Genomic DNA, 25,143 nt, shown 5'->3' with positions numbered 1-25,143 from the left:
ATCTTGCTACCTTTGAACTATGCACGCGGGCTTTGATGACTTGTTACTTATTAGCTACAAACGAAGCTCAGCTAGGGTTAAAGTGAAAACTAGAGTTAATGCAGAGCAGCAAAATGCTGACAAAAGACAGACACGGATACAATCCCCCAAAAATGCTGATGACGACATCACCACTGGCCTATTTCTTGAACGTGAAGGAAAAGAATATCTCTGGGCGACCAGAAGTGAGCGACAGAATCGTTTCCTTTTACTAATATTTCGCCTAAAAAATGACCATTAGTGGCGTATTGATCCAATATTGGTGATCTCTTTATGATTATTTAGATTGGCATATTTATACATGCATTCAACCAGAGGAGAATCCTAAATTATCGTGCAAGATTAAATCGCTGTAATAATGAGATCCTCCTGTAAATAACATTTATTCTAGCAGCAGCATCAGGAGTGGCGGCTATTCTTACGCATGCGCACTCGCGTGAGATCGCGACGGGAGAAAGGAAGAGGAGGGGGGGGGGGGATAGTTCACACACGCACACACAAAGCCACGCCTGCGCGGTGCGCGTCTCATTACAAACCCAAATTTGCGCTGTTTCTTTTTAGGAAACCCCACGCTCATTTCTCTCGCCAGTCGCGTGTTGCCACAGACGCCCCCCACCCCCTTCGCCTCCCCCCCCTCGTTACGGAAACAACCGCAGCGCGTTTGCAAGGTGCAAGGTCGCGGTTTATAACAGTGCAGTGTCAAAAGCGAGCATGCAAGGCAGGGGACAGCAACGCAAATGGTTGACAGCAGGGCTCAACTGGCAGTCAGAGGCATTGACATTGCACCCCTCTTCTCCTGTTTACTGACATAGCAAGAGAGATCTGTATGGTCGCGCAGCAGCAGTCGCAGCAACATCATCAGCAGCAGCAACATCAGCAGCAGCAGAAGAAGCAGCAGCAGCAGCAGCAGCAGCTCGCAGCATGGTTCGAGAAACCAGACATTTATGGGTGGGAAATTTACCCGAAAATGTGCGAGAGGAGAAAATCATCGAGCACTTTAAGCGGTGAGTAGAAAAAAAAAACTGTTTTCCTTTTTTTCTTGCATCCGCACTGTCAGGTCCCCAATGAATCATCATCACCATCATCATCATGATGTTCGACACATTTGCTTGCATGTCGACAGCCTCCCCATTTTCCTCGTCCACCTGTCACAAAAGCGGGAAAACAACTTCTTTGTATGAACGCTGCACTACGTCGCTGAAAATGCTCATTCAATGACTCATTTTTTTAAACACAAGCAACACGGGTTCGTCATATGTGGTAGAAGTCGCACATCTGAAATGACTTCTTTTTTTTTCTTTCTTGCACGCTGGATTTGATCGCGCTGCCGCAAGGAGAAGCAGACACGCACACACCCACGATGGTTATCATCGTGGCTTTTGTTGCTGCTGTCAAATTTGATGTATTTCTTCCAAATGCATCTCCAGGAAATGTGAATTGTCGTGCGCTCGTTCGCAAGCTGTCAAGGAAATCACAGCCCGCCTCGCAGCTGCGTCCATATGAGCCCCCCCACCCCCCTCCCTCCTCACACCCCCACCCCCAAACGCCAGTCTGCTCAAACCATCGCATATTTGGCTACGTTTCTCAGTCCGTCGTTCGCATCGCCATATAAATCCAAATTACACACACCTCATAATTGCCAAAGGCGCCCAAATGCTCAGTTAATGCAAGCAAAAAAAAAAAAAAATCCAAGCCTTTAAGAGCGTGCGTGTGATTTGACGTGCGTCGTGCTCGTTGTGACAATGGCGCAGGAGGAAGCTGCCTCCCTCCGCGGCTGCAGAGGTTCAACTGTAAGCGAGCCGAGGAAGGCAGCGTGCGTGCGTGCAGGTGAGTGTGTGAGCGCGCGCGCGCGCGCGTGAGAGAGATGGGATGTGATGGGATGTGATGGGGGAAGGCAGAATGAGTGAGCAAGTGGATAAAATGGCGTCGGAAGCTGTGCGTTGTTTGGGAATCTGCACATGCCCAATTTTTGAGGCGCTACCGATGCTAGTGTAACTTGAAGCCTTGATTTAAATTTTTTTTTAAAAAAAAGTCTTTTCATGCACACACACAAAAGAATATTTTCATGCACGTTGGATGTATGTAGTCATTGTCCACAACGCTGTGTACTCGTAAATTTTTGGTGGTCCTAATTTGAATGTGCAAATGCAGCAACCGTATATTTGGTGCCATCCATCTCGACTTCATCTCCATTATCGCTTCTTCAGAGTTGAATCCCGAAAGGAAATTCCCTAAACAAATTCCTGTTATATTCATACCTTTTTAGCATTTAGCACCCCCCCCCCCCCCCAGAATTGGGCTGCTCGTGCTTAAAATTCTAAAAAACAATAATCTGAAAAAGTAACTGATTACTGAAAAATGATGCAGTTCAGGTTAGAAAATCCAAAATGGAAATGCTCAAAAAAAGCATCACATAAAAAACTGAACCTCTTCGTGGGAAAATTGTGCACGTCAATCAATGCTGACTGTGGCTTTTCCATTCAATTCCATTTATTCACACATAAATTCTGACAATGCTTGAGCTAAATTTTCGGTTGTTTGATATTCTTTTCACTTGGCTCATCCGTGTTTTTTTTCCCCCCCTCCAGATATGGACGTGTGGAGAGTGTCAAAGTCCTACCTAAACGGGGTTCAGAGGGTGGAGTTGCGGCATTTGTGGATTTTGTGGACATCAAAAGTGCTCAGAAGGCTCACAATGCGCTCAACAAGATGGGCGACAGAGACCTGCGCACCGATTACAATGAACCGGGCACCATTCCCAGTGCCGCGCGGGGACTGGACGATAGTCTAACCTTGGGCTCTCGTGGCCGGGATGTATCAGGGTTCACGCGGGCGGCAGGGAGTGGCGTGTATGGCGCCCCCGCATCGCTCCACAGCAGAGATGGACGCTATGAACGGAGACTAGACGGGTAAGTGGACACAGTTTCTATGACGACAGGGCGAAGCGCGCTCTTTTCGTCAACAGCTCACCTCCAAGCGTCTTTCGAGCATATTCGGGATCGAATCGTGCAGGGATTCCCACTAAAGTCATGGATTCGCGGCCAAAGGCGTACCGTAAATTCCGGACTATAAGACGCACCGGACTACAAGCCGCACCAGCTAAAATTGGGGGATATTTTAGTTTTTTTTCTTATATAAGCCGCACTGGACTATAAGCCGCACGTGCACACGCGTTTATTTTTACAAAGAAAGACCGTTCACAGAAAGCCTTTATAAAGTTTTTATAACATACTTTAACATGTCTTTCTAAACATTGCCTGTGATGAAGGGTTTAGAGCCCTTTGACGCAGATCACCTAGCGTGCATTCCTACTAAAGCTCATAATAGTCACAAGCAACACAGCCAGAATAAGCAGCAGCCATAGTAGTGTTTCAAAATAGTATTTTTGTTGTTGTTTTTTTCTTCAAGATACCGCAGTGTATAAAAGTGATCAAGTCATCACAAAAATCACGGAAAAAATCCTTATATAAGCTGCACCTGACTATAAGCCGCAGGGTTCAAAATTTTGGAAAAAAGTCGCCGCTTATAGTCCGGAATTTACGGTACTCGCATGAGGCAATGACATGACACCTGAAATGGAGTGTGATAGGCAAATGTCGACTTCCCCTCCTCCCCTCATTGGCATACACATGGGGTGTTAGGGGACCAAGCTCTGCTGCACAATCAGAAAAAAAGTGAGTCATTGATGCGCTCCAAAAAATGCCATAGAATTGTTTCAAGTAATTATATCGCAAACTGTGATCCCACAACATTAAAAAAAAAGTCATCATACGTAGGTGATTTTATTTTGAAAATCAGCTTCTTAGTTCCAGTAGGCTAAGCTTCTCCCTGACATACAAATCTTTTTTTTTTTCAGAAAATGCAGAAACATGAATGCGCAGGGGGAATTACTGCGCTGTAATTTAATCGATCTATTTCTCACTTATCCTTTTCAGCGCCTGATTGGGTGATTAAAAATTAGAAAAAGGGGCAGGAGAGGAATTACGGTTGTGTATCGCCTAATGTGAGTGCGCTCGCTCGCTCTGCGGTATGAGGTCGTCACGAAATAAATAGCTCCATTCTTTTTAGAAGTCAAAGCAACTTTGTCGGGTGGATATATCGTTTGTGGAGGGTAAAGATTGGACATGGTCCATTTTCCCAGGAATGTTGAAGATGCCTTAATGCAGGGAGCTAAAGAGCGACTGGGATTCCTCTCCTAATCTGGAGTTACATGGCTGGCCTGGTGGATTATATCACCGTTTGTCGCCCCGTATAGTCAAACAATCAAGCACACCATGTAGAATACGAGACGGCTTTGTTTGGATGAGTCTCATTTTCCATTTATTCACACTGGAGTCATGCGGATAAACTACACAGGAACTATATGCTCCCTCCCCCCCCCACCCCGGTTCTGGATTAACACCTGAAGGAAATTCTATCCTGACAAAGGTTGCTTTCTTGGCGCCTTTTCAATTTTTTATTTGGGATTATGTCTGAGATCAGGGGGGTTTACCATTTGAGACCTCTTGGAGACCCAAAAAAAAAAATCACAGGAGCACACAAGTCACCTGAACTGGCTGGGACCTTTTTTGGGGGGCTGATGATGGACAGTTTTTTGCTTGGAGATAATGTGCCTGTGGAATATCCACCTTCTGGAACTATCAGACTTGGATGACATCACAAATGTGCGTGGACAAGCATGGACAGACAGCTCAAGCAAATTTATGACAATCCATTTTCTCCTCACCGCAAGTTTATGACTGCAAGAAGACGGATTACCATCCATCAGCATTTTTTAAGTAAGACCGGAATGGACTAAATTGGACTTTTTGGAATTTGCAAAGTGACAATTCGAGAATGGGAAGTCTGTCGCAATATAGTTAAAAATGGACTCTTGGATATTTTTTTTTTTAGTAAAGAAAGAAAATCACACATTGCCTGGATGGATTTACGGACTGGACGACTCATTCAAGCATTCTTGGATCTTGGATCCCATTTCGATCACTCCAGTTCCTCTAAGGTCTCCCACCCTGAAGACGAGGATTACGTTTTTTCATATTAATGGTGTTGCTTCATTTTTTTTTTTGCCCCCACCACCCCCACAACCACCCTCCACTCATCATTTTTGACCAAACAGTATTATCTCCCTGTATTGTATTTGGAAATATAGGTCAAGTTACCACTTTCTCAAAAGGTTGGTATGTCCTGCCCTGCCCTGCCTGTGTATTTGAGCTGTCCTCGCTAACCCTCCCTCCGTAGTTTGCACCGCTGACTCTTCGATCTTTGCACTAACGGCACTCGCTGCTGTTCTGTATACTTTAACTTCCCTTCTATTATCCCCCCCCCCCTTCTTTTCAACTTTCCCTTACCTGACCACTGTCACTCTCGTGACATGACTGGCAATGTATTGAATAATGATTTAAAAGTGATTACCTGTGTAGAGCCGCCTCAGCATTGGATTGGTTTTGAGTCTTTTCAACAATTATCTTCGGAAATCAAAAGTCGGAATTGCACGGAAAGTCAAATTCAGTCGTGTAATTAAAGTACAGTGAGCCATCGTTTATTGTTGCCGGTGTCCGCACTAGATGGAAATCCAGGTTGTAGCGAGACCATCATATAAGAACTATTTTTTTCCCCTCTGAACTTTTTAGACACATTAATTAATGGAACACAATAGTAGATGCAAAAAAATATATTATTGTTAGCATAAAACATTTCAAAAATTGCCTAGCAAATTTAAAGTCTGTGCCTTTAAGAAGTGGGCTTCCATTTGACCTTTTGAGTGTGTGTGTGTGTGTGTGTCAAATTTAGATTTACTGACACAAAACAAAAGATATTTTATTTAAACATCAAAACGTTCAAGCAAACCAAATGCTAACCAGTGAGTTTGCCTAATGCCAACATAATGTCCAACTAGCTAGTACAAATTAGCATTGATGCGTCCGTAGTAAGGGAAGTCGGTACAAATAATCAGTTAGGGTAATAATAAAGTTTCAAATTCATAGATGAGAAATGCATTCAAACAGGGAATGCGACATTACCCACAGGCATGACTCATACTGTATTGGCGTTGAGTTTGAGTCCACAATTTGGCGAGAACATCAAATGAGTATATTTTCAATGTAGGATCGTTTTCACAAACTTGATTTTTTCATTTCATTCAAATGAGTATATTTTCAATGTGGATTGTTTTCACATACTTGATTTTTAAATTCATAATTTGAATTAGATAACCTAAATACCGTTTTTTCCCATGTATAATGCGCAAAATTTAACGAATTTATTGTCCTAAAATCTGGGGTGCGCATTATACATGGGTACAAAAAGATTTTGTTTTTTTTGTTTTTTTTTAAATCCGGATATGATACGGAGGCCGCCATTACAGATGCGCTTTCTTCTCTGCTGTTCACGTCAAACACGCTCCATCCGAACGCAATGCTCTCGTATCAGACGCTTGCTCGATCATCTGCTCGTTTGCTGTCACAATGTACCCTACACAAATCCGAAACATTTCTTCGCTATCGAGTTTGCTAGCGCATGCGCAGTGATACTGACCGGCAGAATAACATCCGGTTGTTCCCAAAGATGATCTTTTTTCTGAAATAATTTTACGTTTACGGACTTAAGTAGGAGTCAAAACTTGGGTGCGTATTATACATGGGTACAGGCTTTTTTCCAGCATCAACATGCCATTTTTAGGGTGCGTATTATACATGGGGGCGCATTATACATGAAAAAGAACGGTAGTTTTTTGTCCAAACTGTTTTAGGGGGATTTTGCTCACGCATTCAAAAAATAGACAATGATGTCACCAACTGTGACGGAAGTAACAATGTCTTTTTGTATTTTGGCATGACTCCAAGTCATAATTCAAAAGCTTCCACATTACATTGCTGGACAGTCAATACAATGTGATTATTTCTGTTTCGGGCATTTTGAAAATGTTTCCAAGAGCAGAAGAGTCATTTTGCCTTTGTCTCCTGGGCATGGTTACTCAGAGCGGCGCGGCTTTTCAGACGCATAGTTTCAAGATGCAAAAGCAGCTGTCACACTTAGTCTAAATTCACATTACACAATCCACTTTTGCGTATGACCTCAGAACCCGCAAATAAATTGCGCCGCAACATTTGCCAGATGCAAGCTTGGCTGCGCCTGCTTAGTAGCTCAGCTTCCGCATCTTTTGGATGTCCAAGTGCTTGGTCAGGCAGAAAACCATATATTGATGAGAATAAGATCAATGTCATGCTTGAAAAAAAAAAAAAAAAAGATCGGATCCAACAGAGCAAGGAGGAATGATGTAGGATGATAGCCCGTAGGGTAGAGGCTCAATCAATGATTAATCGAGAGCCAATCGAATGACCAAATTAATCAAATGACTTATTTGGAGATTTAAAATGGTTCAAATTCTTGTCATTTAAAATATTCTCACATTTCTGTCGTCCTCAAACTGATTTGATGTGTGTTGAATCCAAATAAAACATTTGCAGCAAACATTGACTTTGAAAACAACCATCAACAATCATTTTACAGAGCGAACAACTCAATCATTTGTTTTGTGCAGTAGCTAGCTGCACTTTCATTTTGAAATAGTGTCCAGTTTCCCCAAAATTTGATTCCTCAATTCATGGACAAAATAATCCCATTTTAAAATAGTCATGAGTTGCAGCCCTTCTGTAGATGTATAAATACATTGTGAAATGCAAATTAACGTATAATATGAATATTTACGAAAATTCTAGTATTGCTCGTTATCCCTTTTGCTTCTGTCTGTTTCCCAATTTTGGTGACCTGACCTCAAATTGTCCCGCCCAACAAACAAAAAAGGTGATCCCAGAAAGCCTTGAGAGAGGTTTCCAAGACAAATGATGAAAAAACAAGAGTCTGAAGGTATTCCATTTGGTTGATTTTTTTTTTTCTCCCCTTCTTGTTTTTGTTTTTGCCAGGACCGCTGAGAGTCGTGAGCGTCCGTACGACCACGGCGCTTACGGTCACCACGAACGGCAAGGAAGCGGCTTTGAACGCCAACGCCACTACGACGCGGACTATTATTCGAGAGAAAGAACTCTTAGCTCATCTGGGAATGCTTCCGGCACGTCCATGGGAAGCGGTACCCCTTTGCCCGCCGGAGTCGGCGGCGGCATCGTTAACGCTGTCGCCGGGAACCCCGGAACAAGCGGAGCGGCAGGGGCCGCCGCAGGGGGGAGTGCGGGTTCCGCATCCAGCGGGGTTAGCTTCTACCGCTCCCACAGCAGGAGTCCGTGTCGCTTTGAGACACCGGAGCCTCGTTACGAATCTCGGACCAGGGAGGCCTTTACGTTGGCCAGCGTGGTTCACAGGGACCTTTACAGAGAGGAGCGGGCCCGGCACAGCGAGCGGTCCTTTCAACCCAGCCGCAGCCGCTCTCCGCATTCGGCGCATTCGCCAAATCCTTCTCCTCAGCGGCTGGCAAGCCAGGCCGCTCGACCTCCACGCTCCCACAGCGTCTCGGGCTCTCGCAGCCGCTCCTCCAGTTCGGACTCGGTCAGCAGCACCAGCAGCAGCACGAGTGGCAGGTGAGGGACGCTTTTTGATTTTCATATCTTAGAGCCAAACTTGGTTTTTGTTGACAGTGGTTTGAGTTATAACTTGAGAACTCCGAGCGGTGGGTTGTGGAGATGGATTGAGTTAAAGGCTCGTCTGCTCTCGGTAGAAGCTTGCTCGATCACCTGCTCGTTTGCTGTCACAGTGTACCTACCCTACGCAAATCCGAAACATTTCTTCGCTATCGAGTTTGCTAGCGCATGCGCAGTGATACTGACCGGCAGAATAACATCCGGTTGTTCCCAAAGATGATCTTTTTTCTGAAATCATTTTACGTTCACGGACTTAAGTAGGAGTCCAAATTTGGGTGCGTATTATACATGGGTACAGGCTTTTTTCCAGCATCGACATGCCATTTTTAGGGTGCGTATTATACATGGGGGCGCATTATACATGGAAAAAAACGGTAATCGATATAAGACCAGCTATGAAGCAATATGGATACTATCTGCATTCCCCCATCCCTACAGTGGACCCCTATTTGTTTTTTCTCCTGTGCTGTTTGTGGTTGGACCTTATATTAACAAATTCTGGCTGAGGCATTTCAGTTGTGTGTGTGTGCTTACTGTGTATCATTTTTGTCTCCACGCTTAATAATTGAGTTGCTTATTTGCCATTCATAATTGATTACTCTGCTGCAAAGCAGTTCCAGTTTCACGACTCTATATTTGGTGATATGGTCGCAGACTTTTCATCTTCTTGCTTGATGCTTCGCGTCTCACCCTTCTTTGGTGATACTTGCTGCTTATTTGGCGCCATGGAGGTCAAGAAGTGTCTGCACCACGTAAGGACAGTGTTCACTCCTCTGGCTTTTTGGCCAGACATACATTTTAATCATGGAGCTTTTGGAGATTTTGATCAACAAATGTTATGAATTTATCGCAATTGTTTGGAAGAGTCCTAATCTAAACAGACTAGAGCAAATTTATACCCCATTGTGCTCCTCGAGTTAGAACTACTATACCCTTGGGGAAGGTGACGGGAGAATTTCAAATGACTGTACACTGTATGGTCCTCTATGGACATTGTCAATGGGTTAGAGTGACACCTGTGGTCAGATGAGGTAGTGCTATTGTTTTTTTTTTCAGGAGACTGACGGACGACGGGTCTTATATCTTTTTCTCACTGCGTACCTCTGTGGTAATGCCTCCCCTCCCCTCCCCTCCCCTCCCCTCCCCTCCCCTCCCCTCCCCTCCCCTCCCCTCCCCTCCCCTCCCCTCCCCTCCCCTCCCCTCCCCTCCCCTCCCCTCCCCTCCCCTCCCCTCCCCCCAACCGTGAGATCCAGTTGAAACTGGAAATTTCTAGTCAGTGCTGGCTGGCTGGCTGCCTGCCTGCCTGCCCACTCCCACAGGCCAAGCTCTGTCAGTCAGTCACTAGCACTTCCGGGAGTGTCTGAGCGCAGAAGGAGAAAGGAAAGGGAGGGGAGGGGGAAAAAAAGGAGCAGTGGCTTAGGGATGCTTTGAGGAAAATCAGGCAGCCATGATTTATAACACGCACACTTTTGTATTTATCCGTTTGGGAGCAGCGGACGAATCGCCCTCATTGTCATTGTATAGCATGAAATGAAATTTGTGCTTGCTCCTCCTTGGCGTGTGGAGGCTTTGAATTATATACAAGAATCTGCTCGAGGAAATAAGCTCTCTCAGTATGTCTGAGCTTTGTGGAAATGAGCATGAGAGAAATGGGAGAACCTTGTTTTTTATGCAGCACAGTTGACATATGAAATATTGTTCTGTAGTTATATTGCAATGCCTTCATTTGCATATATACCGTAATTTTCGGACTATAAGTCGCGTTTTCTTTTCATAGTTTGGGTGGGGGGGCGACTTATATACATATATATGGGTTTTTTTTCACTTTTTTGGGCGTTTTATGGCTGGTGCAATTTATACTCCTGTGCGACTTATAGTCCGAAAATTACGGTATATGAAAACGTACCTTGAATGCCATTGAAAAAAGCATCAACAGTATTGTCCTTTGAAGCGGGGCTTTTCAACTGGTTTTGTCCACCATTGTAACCAAAAAGCAACTCAAGGACAACTGCTTTGGCAGAATATTATTTGATTTTTTATCAAAGGACAGACCTATACAGGATATCTTTTTTTGTTAAAAAAAAAAAGTTAGTCACTTGTTAGGAATCTTGACAACGTATGACACAATTTGGATCGGTAAATAATTCACCAAATTAGCTGGAAAAATAAATCAAGTCTAAATAATAAACACATTTTACTTTTAAAAATGATATTATTTTGCCGGACCACCTGGAATACCGCCACAGACCACTAGAGGGCCGCGCACCACCGATGGACAACCCCTGCTTTGAAGGAAACTTCCCTAGAGGAAAATGTTTATCGTGAGATGCTGAGATGGATTTGAAATACTTGCAATTGTATGTTTTTATGAAATTGTTTGCTGTAAAAGAAGAAAAGTCAGAAATCAAATCAACATTGTTTGATGGGCAAAGCAAAGGTTGTTACAATTCAGCAAAGACGATGTTTTGTTTCCATCCCAGCGATTCCAGCAGTAGTTCAAGTGATGAGTCGCCGACTCGCTCCGTGCAGTCAGCTGCTGTTCCGGCACCATCAGCACTTCCGTTGTCATCCCTCGACAAGGAGGAACCACGTAAAAGCTTCGGCATCAAGGTCCAAAATCTTCCTGTACGCTCTACAGGTGAGTTGCCTTTCAGTTCAATCCCAAAACTTCTTTTTTTTCCCCACTACATATGCTTAAAGGTACACTTTGTCCACTTTGTTCACTCCAGATACAAGTCTTAAAGACGGTTTGTTTCATGAGTTTAAAAAACACGGAAAAGTCACATCGGTACAAATTCACGGAGCTTCAGAGGAGCGCTATGGACTTGTCTTTTTCCGGCAGCAAGAAGACCAAGAAAAAGCTCTGGGAGCGTCAAAGGGGAAGCTTTTTTTTGGAATGCAAATTGATGTCACTGCCTGGAACGGTCCCGGTATGTTGATGATCTTGAGTGCGATGTATTGATGAAATACCACCACTAACAAGAAATAAACATTTCCAGAGACTGAAAGTGAGAATGAATTCCGGCCCTTGGACGAAAGGATAGACGAGTTTCATCCGAAGGCTACGAGGACATTATTCATTGGGAACTTGGAAAAGACGACCACATATCATGATCTTCTCAGCATCTTTCAACGCTTTGGAGAGATTGTTGTATGGTTTTTTTTTTTTTGAAAACAGCTTGAACTTTCCACGACTATGCGTACTAACAGGATTGTTTTATTTCGTAACACCCATGAAGGATATCGACATCAAGAAAGTGAACGGAGCCCCGCAATATGCCTTTCTGCAATACTGTGACATTGCAAGTGTGTGCAAAGCCATAAAGAAGATGGATGGGGAGTACCTTGGAAACAACAGACTTAAAGTAAGAATACAATTGATCACCAGGTCTAGGATATGGAGATTTGAAAAAGCTTTTTATTTTCTAGCTGGGCTTCGGAAAGAGTATGCCTACAACTTGCGTTTGGCTGGATGGATTAGCGTCAAACACAACGGAGCAGTTTCTTACCCGACACTTCTGCCGCTACGGACATGTTGTCAAGGTCGGTGGACGTACGTATATAACTGGACTTTGGGGGATTTCATCATTTTCTCCTCTTCTGCAGGTTGTATTTGACAGAATGAAAGGAATGGCCCTTATCTTGTACAACAACATTGAATATGCTCAGGCCGCGGTAAAGGACACAAAGGGATGGAAGATAGGGGGCTCGAAAATAAAGGTAAGCCTCCTCCTATTTGTTGGATTAGCTGTAAAAAAATCGAATGAATTGAAACCTTTCTTTTTTCTAACAGGTGGACTTTGCCAATCAGGAGAGTCAAATGGCTTTCTATCGTTCAATGCAAGCATCTGGACAGGATATTCGAGATTTCTACGACATTCTATCTGAAAGAAGGTTTGTTGTCTTTCTTCCTACAATTCCTACCTCAATTTAAATGAGGACAATCCTCGTCACTTGCAATATTTGCATGTCTCGGCAGGGATGATCGACGTTCCCAATACGAGTTTCAAGTGGAGAGACAGTATTATGAAAACGTACGCACGCCAGGAACGTACACGGAAGATCCTCGGCGTAAATACTCGAGCAGAAGTCGTGAGTTCTACGCCGAATGGGATCCGTATCAAGGAGATTACTATGAAACGCCCTACTACGAAGACACCCGGGAATATCGAGAATACCGAGCCGATCCTTACGAGCAGGATATTCGGAAATACAGTTATTTGCAACGGGAACGCGAGAGGGAGCGCTTTGAGACGGATCGCGGACGTGACCATGGGAGGAGAACCGTTGAGCAAAGCCAAAGCCCAAGTCTGGTCGCCTCACGTCACCCTCCGACCCCCATAGCGTCCTCTTCCATCTCCGAAAGGATAGCGAGCGACTCCGACCGGCGAATATGTTGCCCGTCTTCTGAAAGAAGTGGCAGCTGCAGTTCCGTTTCCCCTCCCAGATTTGAAAAACTGCGCCCGGAACGGTATAATAAAACCAATAAATTTGACAAGGGTGTTTGTGAGATGGAAAAGCTCCATTTGGTCGAAAAGGAGAAGCGGGCCGGACGTAACGATCGCGGAGATAAGGATAAAATTGAGAGACAGCGACTTAAGAAGCTCAAAGTATCTTCACCAACCACCGCTGAGCCAGCACCTGATCGAGACATCAGCCCAGAGTCTTCCCTTCAAAGTAAAAACGGGAAAATCCTGAAAGATAACTCCAATCGAGGAAAGTTGGATCTTCTGCCCTGTGTGGTGCAGTTAACGCGTGTGAAAGAAGAGGAAGGAAAACTGATTACGCATGAAAAACAAATAGCAAGGGGTGGGAATGACAGTCCTAGACTGGTATCACCTTCAGCGGAGCAAAGTCCTCTGTTCCGCACAGAGTCATCAAAAGGAAAGGCCTCCAGAGATAAAAACATGCATCATTTAGTGGAGCATATTGATATGGATATCAAAGTGAAGTCCAAAAAACATGGCAAATCTGAAATAGGTTTCGATAGCGGCGTCTCGATGGATTTTGATCGCTTGGCCGCAAGGAAAAGGCGTTTCGAAGACTGCGGCAAAAATGATCATCAGAGGAGAATGGGTGAAGACAATCTTGCTCGATCTATTCTTCATAAGCCTTGGAATACGAAGGACTCTGAGTTCCATAAGAATGTTTTCATCAAAAATGTGCAAAAAAGGGAGCATAACAAGGATAAACCTGTGCGGATATTTTCACTCAACAGTCCAAACGAGGGCCAGGGCTCGGAAAGCAACTCCGTAAGGCTTCCCCTTCAGCTGACGTCCCTGCAAGCGCTGCCAGATGAACCTTCAGAGCAATTAGACTCGTCCTTGCTCAAGCCAACATTAGCGGGCTCAAAAAGTGAAAATCGCTCCAATCTCACAAAGACATCAAGCGATGGCAGCCTTGATTTTGAAAATGAAATCAAAGAACAGAGAGACGTTTTATGTGACAAGGACCAAAGTAGAGAGACAGAAGATGAGGAACCCTTTGTCCAGACAAATACCTTTACAAAACACAAAAGTGAACCGAGTCGATGGTTGCGAGGCAAACTGAGCCATCTTGATAAGTGTGAGAACTCTCCCCGCGACGATACTCAAGACTTGGGAATGGATTTTGCCTTGCATGACATTAAAAAACCAAACCAGGACATAAACATTGATGACTTCTCTTTATGTAAAAGAAACAAAATGGATATCAACTCGAAAAGAGAGCCAAAGTTTGTAACGTGTCAAAAATTGAACGATGCCATTTTTCACCCTCTAACACCCTCGACGGTTTCTTTAAAGGAAGAGGAAAGCACCCATATTTCCACGTCGGTCGTAAACACGCTACCAAAATCACCTCTGGCAAAAGAACGCTTTCCACATGCACAGTCATTGAAAAGTAATACGGACCTGAAAGCCCGACATTTGCAAACACCTGAAAGTGAGCAGGAAAAGCTCAAGCCGTCGTTTCTCGTCGGCAATGAGGAATTTACCTGCAGTTGGCTAGGAAGGCTTTCCTCTGATTCTCCAAAAATGGAATTGACTTTCCAAGGTGAAAGTAAATGTCAAGGCCAAGATTTGGAACCAGGGGAAGTACAATCTGATTCTGATGATGACGGCGAAAGAAAACACAAGCCCGGTAGCTCCTTGTCTTATATCCTGCGGGAACATGACGAGAGGATGACAGATCTGAAACTCGCCGGCTCATTGGAAAAGAATAAATTTTACTCGTTCGCTCTCGACAAAACCATAACCCCCGATACGAAAGCACTTCTCGAAAGAGCCAAGACGCTTTACTCCTCCCGGGAAGACAACTGGTCCTTCCTTCCTTCTTGCTTCCCGAGCACGCACAGCTGCGCAGATAAAAACAAGGTCGAACTCGCCCCCCGACCAATTCCTTCTTGGTATATGAAGAAGAAGAAGATTCGCACCAACTCTGCTGAAAATCTGCACAGTAAAAAAGAGGATCTCAAACCTCACGACCAAGAACGTCAGGAACTGTTTGCCTCCCGTTTCCTTCACAGCTCGATCTTTGAACAGGATTCTCGCCGTTTGCAGCACCTCGAACGTAAAGACCAGCATTCTGAAATGGCAGTTGACCGACGAAATCTCCCTCAGCCAAGTGATCCAGAAGGACAGACGGAACGTGAAGATGGGGATGTCCCGACAGAGCCCATCGTGCTCTTCCACAGTCGTTTTTTGGAGCTACAGCAACAAAAAGACAAAGACATTTGTTCACTTGATCCTGAGATGGATTCAGTTGTGGTGGAGATCAAACATAATTACGTGCCGGGTTGTGACGATGAGTTGTCTGACGAAATGGCTACCACACGATTGAAGGTTGATGAAAAATCAGGCGGCCCCCATCCGACCATATCTGCTACCTCGGTCGCTCCATGCCTAAAAGAAATGTCGTCACCCGAAAGAGAAAATGTTTTATCACCGCCCGTAGATAAACGGGTGTCGACTAAACAAGGCGACGGTGTGGAGACATATGGTGAGGTCTCCCCCTCGCCTCCTCTTTTGAAAGACCTGAAACCGACAACCCCGAAACCAAATAAAAGCCCTCCACCTCTCCCCTCAGAGGTAGAAAATGAAGTGGAAGCAAAAATAGTGGTTCATGAGCCCAAAGCAGAAATTGATGACAATTTACCATTAGAGCACAAGTGTCCCGTGGAAGACCAGGCCCCGACGCCTTCGGGTTCTGGGCTTAGTTTTGAACAGGAGAATACAGAGCTCACGTGCTCCGAATACTCAAAGGTAAAAGACGAACGTGACTGCAAGGCACAAGTTCAGAAAATACACCATTCGGAGGATTCAAAGAGACCAGAGATAGTCCATGAAATATGCACGCCGGAGCTACAAGTTGAAAATCAGCCAGTACCTAACCGAAGGCAACCGAAGAATAAAAAAACAAAGCCGCACGCTGTATTACGTGCTTCGCAGGCTACAAAAAATGCGAAAGATAAACCCGCGACACGGAAAAGTGAGCGTATTGATAAAGAAAAACTCAAAAGGGGCTCATCGCCGCCAGCACAAGCGCTAAAAGAATCGTCGGAGTGCACGATGGAGTCAAAGTCCCCGATTCATGCATCAAATTCTGAACAGGACCTTGAGTCTGGTTTGGTTCACCGCAGAACACGTCGAAGGAATGTCCGATCAGTCTACGCCACCAAACGTGAAGGAGAGCAGTCGAGCAAAGAGCCGGCGGAGCCATCACGAACGATGCGCAAACGTGCGACAGATAAAGAACTCATTCAGCAAGTTGTTCAAATTCCATCGACCAACCCCAGACGAGGGCGCCCGCCAAAACGAGGTATCAAACGAGTTGATCATGTATTGCCGGCAAAAGGGGACGTTCAGAAAACAATGGATGTTAACTCCGAGGTCAAAGATACCTCAACCCCAGTGGAAGTTATAAAATCATCTGAGGAATGGCGCTCAGCTAGTAAGGTGCAGCAAACACCTCCGACTGGCTCAACACCAGTGGACAAAAAAGGAAGCCGACTCGACAAACAGTCTGAGGACGCTCGAGTTCAATTTGAACTCATTGACATGGCAAGTTGTGATGAATCAGAGCTCAAATCCAAAGCTGATTCAAAGTTATCAGACACAAACTCGCAGATACACCGAAAGGAACAAGACACCGCGCTTCCATCGACCGATGGGGATTTGGAGAACCTAGGTGTAACTCTTCCAAAGAGCAAAGTGGCTGAAGAGAGTGTCAAGATGAAAAAACAAAGGTTCAAGCGAAACACCAAGAGTTTCACTGAAGATAAGTCCCACACCTTGAGGAATCTCGAAATCCGCGTAAGCGTCGACGATGTAAAAGGTTTGCTTCGGTCTGAAAGAAATGACCCGGAGTCATTTCCGGTCAGCATAAAGAAAACCAAGACTCTAGTTAGGGCGGAAGAATCAATCTCAATATGCCCTCCCAAAGAATCAAAGGCACTTGATGTGAAAAATGAAGATGTTGGATCCGAGCCACAGCTTCCCGTGCACCCGGCTGCGGTTCGTCTCGCACATCAAATGGAACTCGAGCAGGCAGTTGAACATATCGCCAAACTTACAGAGCAACATCCTCGGTCGTATAAGGAGCCGCCCGCAGGCCAAGCGCCCGCATTGCCTCCTGTCGCGTCACACTCGCAAACTGAGGTCGAAGAGGAAAAGCGGGCGAACCCATCAAGTGAAACGGAACTCGCGGCTGCTATTGATTCCATCACAGCTGAAGATGCGTGCGCAGATCCGGAAGGATTCACTGCTCCTCCCGCTTTCGGTGCTCTGATCCCCACTCCTGATCCGTTGGTGTCCGTTCCCACCAATGAGAACATGGCATCTGAAACGGTCAACAGTGTTCCTCCTGCAGATTCAGATGATGCTGTTTTGATATCAAGTCCAAAGGGTCTAGGAACAGAATCTAAAATGACTGAGGTTTCCCAAGTAACCAATACACCCAAGAAACTAGGCAAAGTGAAACCCAAACCTCAGAAAAAGTCAAGAAGTCGTAAATGTGCCATAAATAAGAAGAATGACGTCCGTCCTGAGCCCTCCCCTTTCAAACTACCCGGATCGATCCCGGAGGATCCTGAAATTATAAACTCCAAAGCAGCAGTCATTACAACCGGGACCACCATCGTGGGATCGGTGGTAACTGCTGTTGCTACCTGTCGGCACGACGTGACAAGCTCGACAACTTTGGGCACACCCAAAGAGGCAGAACAACCAGAAGTTGAACAGCCTGTACCGAAAGAATCGGCTTTTCATTCGGATTCAAGAATCATCTCCAATGGGAAAAAACATTCGCAAGCAACGGAATCATCTCCCTCGAGTCTTACTCCTTCAGCCGCCCGTGTACCACTTGTATCCCAGTCTGGTATACCTTTATTACGACCTGCTAAACTTTTGCCCAACTGGCCTCAGAGAACGGAAGAAAGTCGAATCTTTGTTAGCCCTCCGAGTCATGTAACAGTGGTAACGTCGACTGTCCCGGTAACAACTTCGCTTGGACCCTCTTCTATCAATCCCCCAATGCCTCCAGATACGAAGGCCTCTGATCTCCATCCAAGTTCCAGTACATTAAGAAAGATCCTAATGGAACCAAAATATGTGTCTGCATCAAACAGCAATTCGATTCCCACCACTATGGTGACAACGACGATGTCCGATCATTTACAGACGCCAGAAATGGAAAAGACCTCGTTCGCTATGGGTCCAAGGCGTGTGGAAGATAAATTGTCGTTACGCCCTCAGTCTATACATCCCAAATGTAAACCACCGGCAGAGTCCCCACAAAAATGTGAGAACGCCCACCATACTGTCATTTCTCCCGTTACCTCAGTTATAAGTCGCATTCCAATACCTTACGACACGGACGAGACACCACGGATTTCCCTTAGCAGCAGGAGCATGTGTCCTTCTTTGGCCAAACCAAAATTCAGATCAAATTCCTCTGAAAATCATCAACATCATGGCCTTGATATTGCCCAAGATGAAACCAGAGGACGCTCTGTTGTCGAGAGCACTTCACATTCTGTTCCCGGTCTTCGAGTAAATACATCCGAAGGTGTTGTTGTCCTGAGTTATTCAGGTCAAAAAACAGAAGGGCCCCACCGAATGAGAGCCAAAATAAGTCAAATTCCGCAAGCCAGTGCTGGGGACATGGACTTTCAACAGGTTCTTCCGAAATCTCAGACAAAGCAAGACCCGATAGTTCCTTTGTCCCAGTTCCCTTGCTCTGAAGCACCCTTAACTCCATCTTCTTACGGGCACACAGGGGTTCTCCTGACCAGCCAATCTTACAACTCTCAACCTGTCATTTCCAGCACCAAGCAGGATAGCCGAGAATGCGAAAAACCGGAAGTTTTATATCATACTGCATCACAAGCAAGTGTGGTCAAGATGTATCAACAGCCAGTCTCAACCCCTCAAGTCTTAATGTACAACCAAGCTGTGATACAACAGCAGCATGGGAAGAGACTGGGAATGGACGTCATACCCCCCAAACAGTCTAACCTCAGTCCTATCAAGAGCCCTCATCGCCCCTCATTATCTGGATCTTGCATAAGCTCCAATCCCGGCACGCCGACCGATCGCGCTGCTCTGCAACCAAAACCCGACTCCCAGTCCTCACAAACGGCCGTTCTCTCCCCTTCACGTCTTGTCAAAGTGAGTCCCACGAGCAATTCGCCCGTAGGAACCTCAGTGGTCGTGCCTCACGGCTTGTCCTCCAGATCAAATTTCAATGCCGCGATGCATCACCCGCACTCGGAACAGTCTTCGGTCATCATCCAACCTCAGTCGATGACGCACGAAGCAAGGATGAACGCTTCACCGATGTCTACGATCAGCTATGGAAGGCGAAGTAGCTCTCTGTCTTCTCCTCTGCCGGGGCCAGTACAACACTTGGGCATCATCAGGCAGTCTCATTCGACTAGCCAGGGATCGTTGTCCAGCGGTGGTTCCGTCAGCAGTCCAACTGACGAGGAGCACAGACCTTTCAACCTTAGTAGATCCTCTTTACCGCAGCTTCAATCAGATGTCATGTCGCTTCACAACGATCGCGGAGGGCTCCATACAAATCTGGACCAGTACAGAGGCGTGCATCAGAGCATGCTCTCGCATCAACAGTTGGGAGAGCAGACTACCGGGGAAACGAGATTGACCCACAACTCGGAGAACGGAACGGCTACCATCTCTGTGAGGAAGAACCCTGAACTTTCGGGAAAAGAATCCTTCAAGGCACTGGAAGGACAGGTGATCCATTCACCAAGTAGTGAAAGCAGAATCAGGGCAGTTCACACATCCAGCCCTATCATGGTGTCTCCTCACCCTCATGGCATCCAACTAGCTCATACTGGAGGTGTGGCCCCATTTTCAGTCTATCGCGACTCAAGGGTCTTTCCTCCCCAGTTAAGTGGACATCCTTCATCGGGACGCAGGACATCTTCACAGGTAAATAAAATGCTTTTATTGATGACGGCATTCTGTATACATCCTCTACCACCACCACCACCACCACAAGAATCCATACTGATTTTTTTTTTCTCCATCTTACCAGATTCCCTCAGAACCTGAACTGGGTCACCTATGTAAAATGCCTCAGTCTCTCAAGCCTGAGAGTCCACACCTTCGCCATTCTACCTCTTCTAACATCTCTCGAATACCAAGAGAGGGAGTCTCTCCCTCCTACCAGTCGCCATTGGGTCTGAATCACAAGGCGGATCAGTCCCAACAGAAATGCCCTCCAGCTTTCTTGACAACACCTCTGCCTGCGGCACCCACGTCAACTTCGTTTCAGCCACGGCCTGATGCCAAGTCGGATCATTCGGGACAGCGCTCCAGTGACATGGTGCAGCTTTTGACGGTGGGACTTCTACACACACACACACACACACACACACACTCCACAGTCTTTTATTATCAATTGGAAGGTTTAAAGAATGTGACACAGACTCAACTCCCTTCATAACACAATTTTGAATTGAATATGAAAGAATCCCAGTTGTTACTTGAGACCAACGTACAAGGTCACTGATGTGATCTTTTCAATTTGTCGCAGAGACGAGTTAGCCTCGGTCAATCTAGCGTGCTAATGTTTTTTTTTTAGTTTTAGTTTATTGTTTAGCACATATTATTATATCAATAACTGTGCAAGGAGGGAGACGAAGCCTAGGGCTTGTAAAGAGCTCCACTCCTTCTAACCCCCAATTCCAACCCTTAATGCTGAGTGCCAAGCAGGAAGGCAATGGGTCCCATTTTTACAGTCTTTGGTATGACCCGGCCGGGGATGTTTGTTCCGATGTCTCTGCTGGGCTGAGAGTAAAGGCTAAGTCATTTTTTTTGCGGGCCGCTTTTAGTCGTAGCTTCTTTCGGAGGGCCATTGGACTGTCAACCCAAATCAATGTATGAGAACCTCCTATTATATCGAGTAAAAGCTACAAAACAAATTGACAAATAACTTGTTTTCAAATCAGATGAGTAAAAACTGGTCAAACATTTAGAAAAGTGAAGACAATTTGCAATTCTACTAATGACACCCGAATTGATACACAACTTGTCTTCACGGGCCGCATCAAATGATGTGGCGGGCCCTATCTGGCCCCCGGCCGGCCGGGCCTTGACTTTGACAAAATAGTAGCAGATTTGTTTCTTTTAATTCATGAGCAAAAATGTTCCGTTTAACTACTTGTAATGGAATTCAAATAAACATTTTGGATTCCCGGCCGGCCTCATCAAATCCAATGTTTTTTTTTTTTGTACAGAAATATCCCATCATGTGGCAAGGTCTTTTGGCACTGAAGAACGAGCAAGCCGCTGTCCAGCTGCACTTTGTTTCTGGCAACACTTTATTGGCTCAGTGCTCACTGCCGCCGCTAGAAGGAGGACCTCTTCTTCGCATCGTTCAGAGGATGAGGCTGGAAGTGTCTCAGCTTGACAGCGTGGCGCGCCGAATGACTGTAAGTCCCTTTGGGTTCAACTATCCGGGAGAATAAAAATGACACTCCGTATATCATCGATGACAGGTGGAGAATGATTACTGCCTACTCCTGGCGCTGCCATGTGGTCGAGACCAAGATGATGTCCTAAATCAAACGCAAGCCTTGAAAAGTGGCTTCATTACGTACCTGCAGGCCAAGCAGGCAGCTGGCATCATCAATGTGCCCAATCCTGGTTCCAATCAGGTCTGTTTGACCCTTTCAAGTCTAACGCTGAGCTGGAATTCCCAACGACTTACTTTGATTGATTCTTAATGCGCTGCCTTGGCTCTTGTTTGAGTTCCTCCCTCTTAACGTGGTGATGTTTGTATTCGCAGCCCGCCTACGTGGTGCAGATTTTCCCACCTTGTGACTTCTCCGAGAGCCATCTGTCCCGCTTGGCCCCAGACCTTCTAAACAGCATCTCCACTATTTCACCTCACCTCATGATCGTCATTGCCTCCGTTTGATTGATTGATTGATTTTTTTTCTAAAGCGAAGCCAACACCAGCTGTTTTTTGCAAACTGGAATTGCCTCATTTTGTAATGGAAATCTCAATTAAGCATTTAAAGCAAAGGTTTTTTTTGGGGTTCACTTCACCAAGTCCTTAATTTACTCAATGGTGTTGAAGTCCAAAAATTTTACTTTTGAGGTACGGGACTTTTCTAAAAGCATTTCTGCTTGAATATTTCAACGTTGCCATGTTTTTGGAGGCTGCGGACTCAGCCTTTTGGAGATTCTTGATGCTTTTCTTTTTTTTCTTTCTCTTCATCAAATGATTGTGATTTTGTTCTTAAGAGAGACGTGAGGAGTCATTGCACTATGTATAAGAAAAAGAAATGTGAAGTCTGTACAGATTTGAGTGATTCATATTAGAGTATAACCCAGACATCAAGAATCATTTTAGTCCGCTGCTTTTGCTCCGTGCTCCAAGTTGAGAGTTGTACAGTTTACAGTCTTAATTTAGTTTGCAGCATCCCTTGTGGGCCATTGTGCAACTGTAAATATGATACATAGTTCAAGACTGATGCAATGTGGAGAGACCAAGTGAATTTATTAGTATTATTTTACAGATGGATCCTCAAATGTTTTCAGTGTTCTTCTAACATTTGACAAAAAGGGTGTCATACACCAACCAGTTTTTTTTTTTTCAATTTTATTTCCGTGCCAAAATGTTGCGCTTTACATGAAACAAAAGAAGAAGGAATCATAATCTATTTTAATATATAACTTTGTATTTTTATTCCTTTTTGTGGATAAACGTTGGGAATTTTCTTTCAACTTGCTGATTTGGTCCCTTAACTGCCCCCAAACTGACAGATGTGCAACGAATGTGACTTGAACTTGCCATCATGCCGCTATTGGATGTGTTTCTCGTCTGTCCCCTGTGGATTTGTCTTTCCCAAGCAAAGCTGTAAATAATTCCACGCGTCCGCTCATATTTCTCCGTGTCGTTGTCGTCTGAGGAAAGGGACTCTTGTGTGAAACCGATGCTGAAAGTAAATCACGCTTGTCAGTCTTGTTTGATGACTGCAAGCTCAATACTGTCATTGTTATGTTGAAGGCACTTACCATGTTTTGATAAAATAGAAGAAGAAGAAGAAAAAACAGTGATTGATACAAAACTGTCTTAATTTGGGTGTATCTTGCTGCTCCTCCATGAGGACATTTTTAACTGTAAAATAATTTTGTTGTTTAACTTCTGAAGATCATTAAATGGTCCATGACTCTGATTTTTTTTTTTGTATATTTTTGCCCAGGCCAATTTGGAATTTCACCCCAGCTCCCTCCCATATTAAAAAATAATAATAATTCATGTTGTTAATTGAGACGTATCTTCCGCTTTCCAGAGGTCAGCGAGGCTTCACCCGGACGAGAAGGACGAAAGATGGATTGCTTCAGCAAGTGCCTGCAGTTCACATAATGGCCAAAAGAGGTCAGTAGCTCCCCAAATGAAGGCTGCTAAAACGTCATTTGAATTTGGGAACTATGTGCACTTGGCAGCCGGCCACTCGCAGGTTAGTGAAATAACCCAATTAGTAATTATGTGACTAAATTGCGTACGATTTGTAAATTGGCTCAAATAAATTTTTTTTGCTTGTATTGTCTCAACCCTCCTTTTGGATTTGTTATTCAGCAACAGCAACAAGGCTTTACTGATTTAGTCACCAAATTCTTGAATACACCAGTTAAATTGATTATTTCAGCCCAGTTTTAAAAGAAATCCGTCCATCCAGGTGAAAAGCGGAAGTGAAGTTGACCTGTGTAGGCCGCATCACAAAAGGCTCAAAGGGATTCACAAGCCCACATTTGAGCAATATTGACGGAATCCTTTCAAACAAAAAGTCAGTCGAAAAACATTTTTACAATCTGACCATGACTAGTCTCAACATGATGATTAATATTGCGTTTATGGAACAAGGCGACTGATCTTTTGTGCACTACCGCCCCCTGCTGTCGACTGAAAGTGACGTCAAACTGTCCACGGATCGCTTTGCACAATTTCCAAAATTCTTACAATAAATCTTCTATTCTTAAATACTCGTGAGCCTTGAACTACATGCCATCTGGCCTTTTTACCGTTGACTCATTATTTACAGACAACTAAGATTAGATTACAATCATAACTACACTAAGACTTCATCCCTTAGTTACTATAGTTCAAAGTCACTATTTTATATATTTATTAATATATAATAGTTAATCACTGGTCAACTAAATGAACGAATTATAGATATTGAACCGGCAACGGGAGCATTTGAGTTGGTCCACATGGACACTCTTTTCACGTGGATGGATCCTCTCCCTCCGTGTGGTGTCTTCAGTAAGAAGAGAGGAGTAGGACTGCTTCTGTGATTTAGTGCCACCACTGGGAATGTTAATTGATGCCTTTTTGCAGGCTGACAAAAAGCAGAGACTGAGCCTCTGCAACTCATGAGAGGTCCTCATCATAGGGCCGTATTTATTTGCCCCCCTATTTCCCATTTGGAAAAACATCTGCTTTTAGCAGAGAATGGGAAAGAATGTTGTTGTTTGGTGTGTGTTTTCTTGTTCCCAACATTCCATGCTGCGCCATACATAGGAACTCTGAGGCAAACAAATTCAGCAGGCTTATTTTGGTACGGTGATTGAACGTAATATTTCTTTGGAGACCGAAAGCCACGTCCTGGGTTGGACTTGAGTCTCCTTAGAACAGCAACATTAACGCGAGTGTTCTGTTCGAACCAATTTCTTTTTTTCTTATCCCCCAAGTTGTGAGCCTGAATGTCGAAGCCTCATTTGTGGGTCAAGCTGAATACTTGTTGAAGATTAGGCAAACGTGCTTCAAGGGCTGTGTAGCTGTGCTTTTCATTTGGTCAATTGCTCTTGGGGCCTCTTCGGTACGTAACCATCCCATCATCAATGATGAATATTCAGTGAAAAGAGTCAAAATCCAGTGTCTGAGTAATGAATAAATGAATAAATAAATAAATAAATAGATAAATAGATAAATAGATAAATAGATAAATAAATAGATAGATAAATAAATAGATAAATAAATAGATAAATAGATAAAT

General features: G+C 44.6%; 1 protein-coding gene across 1 annotated transcript; it reads left to right on the top strand.

Annotated features, from left to right (window-relative positions):
• Nucleotides 1–757: 757 nt before the first annotated feature.
• On the top strand, nucleotides 758–23,319 carry spen (spen family transcriptional repressor). The gene is made up of 15 exons (XM_061272838.1): nucleotides 758–1,043; nucleotides 2,628–2,948; nucleotides 7,962–8,570; nucleotides 11,111–11,268; nucleotides 11,360–11,560; nucleotides 11,630–11,781; nucleotides 11,870–11,995; nucleotides 12,060–12,173; nucleotides 12,237–12,350; nucleotides 12,424–12,524; nucleotides 12,610–20,062; nucleotides 20,169–20,474; nucleotides 21,373–21,567; nucleotides 21,634–21,792; nucleotides 21,924–23,319. The coding sequence occupies exons 1-15, from the start codon at nucleotides 961–963 to the stop codon at nucleotides 22,053–22,055; spliced, it is 10,224 nt and encodes a 3,407-aa protein (XP_061128822.1). The 5' UTR covers nucleotides 758–960; the 3' UTR covers nucleotides 22,056–23,319.
• Nucleotides 23,320–25,143: the final 1,824 nt, after the last annotated feature.

Source organism: Syngnathus typhle, linkage group LG2 (genome assembly GCF_033458585.1).
Source record: "Syngnathus typhle isolate RoL2023-S1 ecotype Sweden linkage group LG2, RoL_Styp_1.0, whole genome shotgun sequence".
NCBI classification, from domain to species: domain Eukaryota; kingdom Metazoa; phylum Chordata; class Actinopteri; order Syngnathiformes; family Syngnathidae; genus Syngnathus; species Syngnathus typhle.
The sequence above is the reverse complement of the archived record's forward strand: the minus strand, read 5'-3'. Positions and strand labels throughout refer to the sequence as shown.

Excerpts from the sequence above, each read along its gene's own strand:
- spen (XM_061272838.1), top strand. The coding sequence starts at position 961 with ATGGTTCGAGAAACCAGACATTTATGGGTGGGAAATTTACCCGAAAAT. Across the intron at positions 12,525-12,609 it reads GACATTCTATCTGAAAGAAG|GGATGATCGACGTTCCCAAT; the intron begins GTTTGTTGTCTT and ends ATGTCTCGGCAG. Across the intron at positions 20,475-21,372 it reads ACATGGTGCAGCTTTTGACG|AAATATCCCATCATGTGGCA; the intron begins GTGGGACTTCTA and ends TTTTTTGTACAG.